This window comes from Gymnoscopelus braueri (genome assembly GCF_963280865.1).
Source record: "Gymnoscopelus braueri genome assembly, chromosome: 6".
Taxonomy (NCBI): Eukaryota; Metazoa; Chordata; class Actinopteri; order Myctophiformes; family Myctophidae; genus Gymnoscopelus; species Gymnoscopelus braueri.
The window spans coordinates 28,951,553-28,961,352 of NC_137607.1; the positions used below are offsets into that span (position 1 = coordinate 28,951,553).

Sequence of the window (9,800 nt, forward strand, 5' to 3'; positions counted from 1 at the left end):
ACTAAGTACAAATATACAAATTCTAAAAGCCACAGCAAAGCAGTGGACTTTACACATGTCACCTGAGTGTCACATGAGGGCCTGTTGATTGATTAGGTCAGATGAAGAGCTGTGGTACGTGGCTACTGCAGTGCTAAAGGCCGTGTTTCCACATTGAAGTCACACGATTAACCAACAGAAGGATACATCCATATGGGTAGACCAAACCCATATAAATACAGTGGATGCTCACTAAACAGGACAAAGTGTTCCACACATGCGCCAGTGTTACTAGTTACCAGGGTGTTATTGCTGCGTTTGTCATTTTTCCATTGCGAGCTCCAAGAGACTGACGGTAAGAATTGAGAGCGTATTTACATGACGATACATGTATATATTTCTGATTTGTTTTATAGTTTTTGTGTATATTTCATGTCAGTAATTTGTCATTGTGTTGTTGTTTGGGTTTCCTTTTCTAGGTTTATAAGCTACTGGCCTACAGGCTTACTGGCCTAAAAGTGTTAGTGTGTTTGTATTGGTAAAAAGGTTAAAGTACTATATTCTGATAGTAATCATTGCTACAGAGCGTTTGTTCGGTCACAGGGGTCTCTCCAGCTCTTTAGTAAACAGAATATAGTAAATTTTTAGGTAGGTGACAACATTTAAGCCAATCAGGAGAGAGCACTGAAAACGCATTTTCTGTGTAATGTTTATTTGACAGAATAGTACTCAAAATTACACTAGGCTATAGTTTCAAAGTACAATATCGATGGCCAAAACGCAAAACCTCCTATCTGAAAAATGTTCATTGTTGGGAAAATGAAAAAGAAAACTACAAAATGTTGTATTTTTTTTGCACAATGCTATTTTTTTATGAAACCCATCACATAATACACCGTTTCTGGATGTCTGGACTATATTACATTATTATATGTTAATTACACTTATTTCATATAGCAAATGCAGATAGGAGGTTTTTCCCCACTTTTCCTGGATAATTCTGCAGATAGGAGCTTTTACACTTCAATGTTAAGTGATTGCATAACTAAATAATGACAAATAATACTGGCTGTAAATACATACATTTACAGCTGCAAACAGTTGCATCAGTGGTGTGGTCTAGTTTTTTTCCCGGAGGTATACGATAATCATTCCCTGCACGAGATGCGCGTGGTCGTGGGTATACGCTAGCGCGTTTTCAATGGATTAAATGGTAGACTGTATACGCTTTTTCCCCAAAAAATCTGCACTGTATACAGCGTAACACGGTAGAACACACCACTGAGTTGCATTGAATGCTTTTTTATTTTATTCAACAAAAAAAAAAAAGTTTGCAGGGCAATGCTCACAAAAAATGTGCTAAGAACAGTCCCCAGCAAGAACCTAAAATAAAAGTGCTTACAAATAAAATTTACAAAAAGGACAACAGGAATACAATTAGGTGGACTACAAAACAACTGGCCCAAGCACCCCTCGACATAATCCCCCCTATACTCTCTACCCCCCAACTCCACCACCTGAAATACCTCCCCACTCCCACAACCCCCATTCCCCCCAACCAGCACACCACATGCCCCAAACCCCACCCACCTAAACCCTCATGCCCTCCAACTCCCCTAACTCATACAACTGGATCACCAACCTTGTGTCCAGTGTGGACAGTGGAATAGTATGTAAGATCATTGAATGTCTTAAAGAGCCTATAAGCAAGGAGGAAAGACGGATGCCTTGACCCTAGAATCACCAAAGCCAGGGAGGAGATGAGAGCAGCACACAGGGACTTTGTCGCTGACCAAAAGGGAGAGGGTCTGAGGGAGGAATATAAGCGGAAGAAGGAGGAGCTATACCACGTGTATGCAACTGAAACAACAATGACGTTTCTGGCAGAAGCTCTTCTCAGACTTCTGGGGAGAAAGCGCAGAGGAACGAGTTGAAACATGGTACCAGCACTTCAAAACACTCCTAGGAAATCCTCCTTCAACCGAAGAAGAGGATGATCCGATGTTCCCGTCTGGTATGGGAAGGTCATGGAAGACAGATCATTCACCATGGATGAGTACCAGAGGGCCAAGGCTACTATCAAGTGAGGCAAGAGCTGCAGGGAGGATGGAGTGATGTATGTGCCCATAGACGAGGTGGTGTTGGATTTTATCAAGCACACACGTCTAGCGAGCTGCCGAAGCTGTGGCGCAAAATGATCATCAATCCAGTACCAAAGTCAGGCGACCTCATCAAGACAGACACCTCCAAGGCATTAGCCTGAGCTCACAAGTCGCAGGTTTTAGACCCATCTCAGACCCTGTACTGAGAAACTCGCAGAACGGCTTCCGCCCGGAGCGAACAGCAGGCGGGCAGATACTGGTGCTGAGGAGGATACTGGAAGGAGTAAGGGAGCGGAATCTTTCAGTGGTGATCACCTTCATGACTTCCAAAAGGCTTTTGGCACCATCCACCGGGGGAAACTGATGAACATTCTCTGGGCCTACTGAGTTCCTGAGAAGATGGTTCAAATGATGGAGACAAGCTACTCGAGGCAGTCCAGGACTTCAAATAACTTGGGCCTGGACTGCTTCAATGGAATAGGACCTGAAGGTCCAGGGGGTACTTGACTAGAATGCCTTGCATGGGATGAGGAGAGTGTGGAAATCAGACATGGGAGAAGACCTCAAGAGGCGGCTGTTCGTATAGCTACAGTGTCAGTACTGCTGTATGGGGCTGAGACATGGACCGTCACAGCACAACAGGAAAGGGCCTTGGATGGAGTCTACACAAGAATGCTACGAATGGCACTAGTCACATGGACGGACCACATCAGAAATGTGGTCCTCTACGGTAACTTACCATGGGTCACAGACAAAGTCAGAGAGAGAAGGATGAGGCAGGGCACTGCGTCAGGCACCCATAACTAGTGGCAAGCAAACTGACACTATGGGAGCCAACCCAGGGCAAAGCCAGGAAAGACAATGAGTGCACCACCCTACGTAGATGAACTTCGGCGTAACAGCTTAGCTAACAACACTGTAGAGCTCAAGACCCTGATCAAGACCCTGATGCTAGATAGGAGAGTGTGGAGGGCAGCGATTCAGGAGTCCTGAGTTGGTGTTGGCTAGACCATACCCCCCCCCCCCCATACCCTATACCCCCAACTCCACCACCTGCAATACTCCCCCACTCCCACAAACCCCATCCCCCCAACTGCCAGCCCACACATCTCCGCCTCCATAACTCAAACCCCCATCCCACTTCAGGAGTCCCGAGTTGGTGTTGGCTAGACCACACTCTTGCATCGCATCGCAAAGACCCAATCCTATATGATCCGGCCTAACTGGCCTATGCCCCCCTCAACATAATCCCCTCCATACCCTATACCCCCAACTCCACCACCTGCAATACTCCCCCACTCCCACAAATCCCATACCCCCCAACTGCCAGCCCACACCTCTCAACCCCCATAACTCAAAACCCCATCCCACTCCATACCCTCATACCCTCAAATCCCACCCAACCCATTACCCCCACTCCCAGAACCCCCGATCTCCATGCCCCCAACCAGCACATCACAACCCCCAAACCCAACCCACCCAAACCCTCATGCACCCCCCACCCCATAACCCCCCAACCGCCACCCCACACCTCCCACACCCCATAACTCCAAACCCCATCCCACCCCCATACCCTATACCCTCCAACCAACACACCACAATATTCTCACAGGTTTGTTGGCTGCCACGGTGTTCACGTGTGATTTTGATCTGCAATTATTAAAAAATCATGACATGGACGTTCACATCTAAGCAGCAATGACAACCTCTAACCACAAGTTCAAAATGTTCAATGCCAAAACCTCCTATCTATACCTAAAAATGACCTCCTATCTACATAGATGCACATAGGAGGTTTTTACCTAGAAATAGTTAGGCTTACAAACAAACATTATGTTGTTAAATAATGCAATTTTTATGCTCATTTTGAGATCAAGACATTCTACAGTACTGTAACAAGTAATACCATTAACATTTTTGATCAACTCACACTCTTGGTGTGATAAAAGTTTCACCACCTGACACTAATCATTAGCAATCAACAAGGCAATGCAATTAACTTGACAGTTACTAACAAATACTTAACTAGTAAGGGTGGAAGACACTTTTTTATTTTGAAAATAATTGATTACTACAAACTGAAAGACATTTAGACGGTCTACATAACATAGAATTCCCAAGTTTCAGCTCTGTCTGCTGCTCAACTAGTTCTGGTGCAGATAAGAGGTTTTGCGCTTCAACATTTTAGCACTAATTGGCACTGAACAAGATAGGAGGTTTTAGTCAAATGACTTTTTCTGACAAAATGAGGGGCGGGACTATCTTGCAGACAGACTGAGCATGTGCAGCATAGCCTATAGTCCTCATCCACAGTGAAATCCGAAAATCATGAAATTTGCACTTAGGAGGTTTTGCATTTTGGCCATCGATATGAGAGTGTATTTGCCAAAAAATAGAAGTACTGTTAAAAATAGAACAAATTGGGAAAATGATAAAATAGCAAAAATAATTAAGGATACCAGATTTTTTTAAACATAGCTAAACAGTACACTATAAAATGATGGGAAAAAATATATAGTAGTCTACTGTTAAAAATATAGAACAGTACACTATAAAATGATATAAAACATGGAGATAAAGTGTAGCCTACTGTTATAAAATAGAGGGGAAAAAATTACTGAACTAAAAAGCCGGTGTAGCTTGTCTTCTGAGACAAGCTGGAGCTTAATGGGGATTCGGCTTGCTTTATTATTCAGCAGTTTCACCAGGAGGTACAACTGCACGTTTCCACGCTGTGCCTTTCGGTTCAGACGGTTATGCCAACCTTCAACATCGTTGTTGGTCCTGATGGCACGTTTGTAAACGCTCCAATGCTCTGGCTTCCAAAGCGGCCATCAATCCAGTTGTTGCACTCTTATATTGTACTTTGAAACCCTGTTATAATGTAATTTTGACCTCAGTACTATTTTGCTAAATTAAGTCTTACTAACCATACCCGGTGAAGTGCGCAGGCCCCCGTAAAAAAAAACGGGCTTCGCAGTTGCGTTGAGATGGTAATGGTCATTGGCTGTGTGCAAATGCAGATCAATAGCTCCAGCCACTGAGGAGAACCGGGCACACATATTTGCTCTCACATTTTTTGCTCTCACCGCGGCTACAGAGGTTCGTCAAATTATAGGAGGATATTGTACTTTTGACCTCGTTGTTGTGTTGTGTTTGGGGGTTTAAAAAACGGTGGGTTAAATATCACTTACCAAAAACAAAGCAGCATGCTATGTAAAGTTAAAAAACACTTAGACACAAATCCTAATACCCACTCATCCAGGTGCCCAGTCATCTAAAAAATGATGTCCCTAGTGCCCACCTGACTTGTATTTGTGTAAAAAGCACGTGGTAGCCTACACCTTAATGCTAAAAGGAAAACACAAAAAAGTCCTGGGGACTTGTTTCCATTGTGGTCCTAAGTATTCGATTCATTAACATAACATAAAAACATTAACACAATTATACATGTCATCAACAAATACAAACACTAGCCTATGTAGGCTACAAAAGATATGGGACAATTTAAAAGGATATTTCACTTAAAAAGTCTACTCAGGCTTTTGTGAGCCCCCCAGATAGTTTTTAAGTCGCTTGATTCAGTATGTAGATATTAATTTTATCAGACACGCCCCCTTCCTACACAAACCCATTATAACTTCAAACTCCATTTTTAACATGTTAGATTCATCAAAAACACACGTCCTTGGTTCTGGTGACTCATCCTGCCCTCCTCCTAATAAGTGAGGGGCGGTGTTTTTTCGATTCGTTTTTTTATAGTATTTAAAAAAGAAAATCCCATAAAATATTAAAAATAAATGAAAAAGGTTATTGAAAAAACACGGCACCCTCACGTATTAAAAGGACAGTATCAGTCACCAGAACCAAGGACGGGTGTTTCCGAATAATCTAACGTTAAAATGGAGTTTGAAGTTACAATGAACATCAGTTACAATCTTAAAAACTGTTCGGGGTGTTCACAAAAGCCTGAGTAGACAATAAAATTACCCATTTAAAAAATAAAAAGTGAAATATCCCTTCAAGCGCTTGTAAAACACATTAATGTTAAATCCAATCTTTAACTGCAGAGTGGTGATACAGTCACTCAGTCACACAAACAGAATGAGCACAACTGCTTGTTGTAAAAAGGTAGTAGGCCTATTGCTCTTCATGAATACAATATAGGCAACACGCTAACACTATTTAATGAAGACAGAACGCACTGGTCTGGCAGTCGTGCAACCTGAAAGCTAACTCCACTTGCCCGAACGGCAGTAGGGCAAAAAAAACTCCTGTTTGATGCCTTGTAAATTCAGATGTATTTTCATTGGTTGTCAGTGTTTACTGTTCACCAAATCATTCTGAAAGTAAGTCTAACGATATATCGTTCATCACTATCGTTAGCTGTGGTGTGAACTTTGCCACTTGAGTTAGAACAACTTTTAAAACATGTTTACATTTATAGTTGTTTTTGGTGTGTCTGCATTGGGTTTGTCAATACCATTTATGTCCTACTGTATTATGCAATATGTCATTATGCAACTTTGTAGGTTTAATGTAATCATTCAAGAACAACAATTGATACTTTATACTTTATTGTGCAGAAATGGCGTCCGCCAGCAATCTCCATTCTGAAGAGCTGTTCCTGTGTTCTATCTGTCTGGATGTGTTCACTGATCCAATCACCACTCCATGTGGACACAACTACTGCAACACCTGTATCACTCATCACTGGGACAGTACTGATGTGTGTAAGTGTCCAATATGTAATCAAAACTTCTATAGGAAACCGGAATTATCTGTTAATAAAGTTCTCTCAGAGATGGCTGATCAGTTCAGGAAGTCAAAGCAGCTGAAACAAACTTCCAGCACAAACCAAGAACCTGCTAATCCACTTGAAGTCTCCTGTGACGTCTGTACTGAGACCAAGGTCAAGGCCCTGAAGTCCTGCCTGGTGTGTCTGATCTCCTACTGTGAGACTCACCTAGAACTTCATCAGAGATTAACAGCCTTAAAACCTCACAAACTAATCTACCCTGTAAAGAACCTGGAAAATTATATGTGTAAGAAACATGACAAACCACTGGAGCTGTTCTGTAAGACTGACCACATGTGTGTTTGTCAGTTCTGCACTGAGTCAGACCACAAGTCTCATCAGGTTGTATCTTTGGAAGAGGAATGTGAAGGAAAGAAGGCTGAGCTGGGAAAGACAGAGGCTGAAGTTCAGCAGATGATCCAGGAGAGACAAGTGAAGATTAAGAAGGTCAAACACTCAAAGATACAGATACATACAAAGATTTTAGACTGTGTGCAGGTCTTCACTGCTATGATCGGCTGTATTGAGAGAAGCCAGGCTGAGCTCATTGATGTGATTGAAAAGAAGCAGAAAACAACAGAGAAACAGGCTGATGGCTTCATTAAAGAGCTGGAACAGGAAATCACTGAGTTAAAGAAGAGAAGCTCTGAGCTGAAGCAGCTCTCACACACTGAAGACCACCTCCACCTCCTCCAAAACTTCACATCCATCAACACCCCTCCACCCACCAAGGACTGGACAAAGGTCAATGTCCATCAGTCTTCATATGTGGAGACAGTGTGGACAGCTGTGGCTCAGCTGGAGAAGACACTCAGCCAGGAGATGGAGAAGCTGAGTGATGAGCTGGGGAGGAGACAGCGATATGCAGTGGATGTAACTCTGGACCCCGATACAGCTAATACCTCCCTCATCCTGTCTGAGGATGGAAAACAAGTGCAATATGGAGGCATAAAGAAGAATCTCCCAGAAAACAAAAAGAGATTCTTTATTTCTCCCAGTGTCTTAGGAAGACAAAGCTTCTCCTCGGGAAGGTTTTATTATGCCGTTAAAGTTAAAGGGAAGACCTGGTGGAGTTTAGGAGTGGCCACAGAGTCCTGCAACAGGATGGATTCAAACACACGGAGTCCCAACAACGGTTACTGGACTATAATGTTGAGGAACGGAAATGAGTTCAAGGCTAATGCTGCCTGGGAGGTACTCCTCCCTGTCCGAGAGAAGCTCCAGAAAGTAGGAGTGTTTGTGGATTATGAGGAGGGTCTGGTCTCCTTTTATGATGTGGAGACCAGAGTTCATCTCTACTCTTTCACTGGATGCACCTTCACTGACAAACTCTATCCATTCTTTAATCCATATGGCAACGTTTGTGGTACAAACGCTGCTCCTCTGATCATTTCTCCTGTCAGTCACACAGTTTAGATTAATTTAATCCTCAGCTTTACATGAACATGTTAGTTTTAAGAGTCCCTATTCTGGTACGAACATTCGGGGATAAAGTTTATTGTGGCTATTTTCGGTAAAGATATTTGGTATAGAAGGAAATACTAACAGACCTAGTACAGAGCCCTGAGGGAACCCGTTATCTAAATATATCTAGTTTAAGTTGTTAAGACAACACATGTGTATAAAGCAAGGTTAATTTAACTGTAATTTCAAATCAAGACATTTAACTGTTGTTCTTAATAGATGTATTTTATTGAAACACAACAAATTAATTTGACATATGAAGTACAACGTGAGTCTAATATGGTAAATGAGTTCTCTATTGAAGCATTTATTTTGATCAACCACTTATCCTACTTTGTACTTTGAGCTATTCGCAAATAGCAGATTTACAAGTTCAGAACATGTCACACTGATGTTAATGATTGGTTCTTTATGTAGCTGCATGTTATCAATTACACCAGATGAAAATGTAATTATTTACTAGAAATCACAAATTTAAATTATTTGCAATGCATGTAGCCTACACTGCTTGAACTTTACTCACTTTGTAGTGCAAAAATAAACTTTAAAGAATAACTCTCATTGTTATTAACTTTAATAACGTGGGCTACACTTCCTCTCTGGTAAACATTTGTTCAATATTCAGTTATCAAACTGGTTCAGGGTTAAAAAAAATAAGAGCAAGGAAGTTGCATCAGTGGTGGAAAGTAACTAAGTACATTTACTCAAGAACTTTTTTTATTTACTTGAGGATTTCCATTTTTGATACTTCTACTCCATCTCAGACCCAAATATTGTTCTTGCACTACAATCCGCACTACAATCATCTGAAAACTTTAGTTACTAGTTACTTTGCAGATTTGGATTATTATTACAAGACATACATTAACCAATTAAACCCATTATAATTTACTTTGGATGACCGCCAATATGGACGTGGTATCTTATTTTCACTATTTATTCAAAGTTTTTTAAATGTATGGATTTGTCTTGTGATTTTAGGGACACATTTTTTTTTTAGAATTTCTGATAATTATTTAAATTTTATTTTTAAAATCTGAGGGGGAAAAAAAAGCATAGCCAATGTGAAAAAATATATATTTTCCTTGACCCAGAAAAATGGTTCCCGATCCGTTGGTTGGGAAACACTTAAAGAATAAGAGAAAATAATGTAAACATTAAGGTTTTTATCTGATTTTTATTTTCTAAAGCGAAAACAGCCGATCTTTAAGCTCTTTTGAGCTTGTAGATCGGCTGTTTTCTCTATCAATTCAGGTGTGCCTTTTAGATTTGGACTTGTCCATTGGTGTGCTTTGGACACAACATATTTTACAATCCACTGGTAGGCCTATAGCATAAAAGCTCACAACAGAGTGTTCAAGGAAAACAAACAAATCATACATTTATAATACTAGTAACAATATCAATCTGACCCGTCTGGCCAGCTCTTATACTGTTTAATTCAGTGGTTCTCAAAC

General features: G+C 41.2%; 1 protein-coding gene across 1 annotated transcript; it reads left to right on the plus strand.

Annotated features, from left to right (window-relative positions):
- Positions 1–6,669: 6,669 nt before the first annotated feature.
- Positions 6,670–8,310, plus strand: LOC308086633 (zinc finger protein RFP-like; the record flags this gene model as incomplete). The annotated part of the gene is made up of 1 exon (XM_080430257.1): positions 6,670–8,310. The coding sequence occupies one exon, from the start codon at positions 6,670–6,672 to the stop codon at positions 8,293–8,295; it is 1,626 nt and encodes a 541-aa protein (XP_080286383.1). The 3' UTR covers positions 8,296–8,310.
- Positions 8,311–9,800: the final 1,490 nt, after the last annotated feature.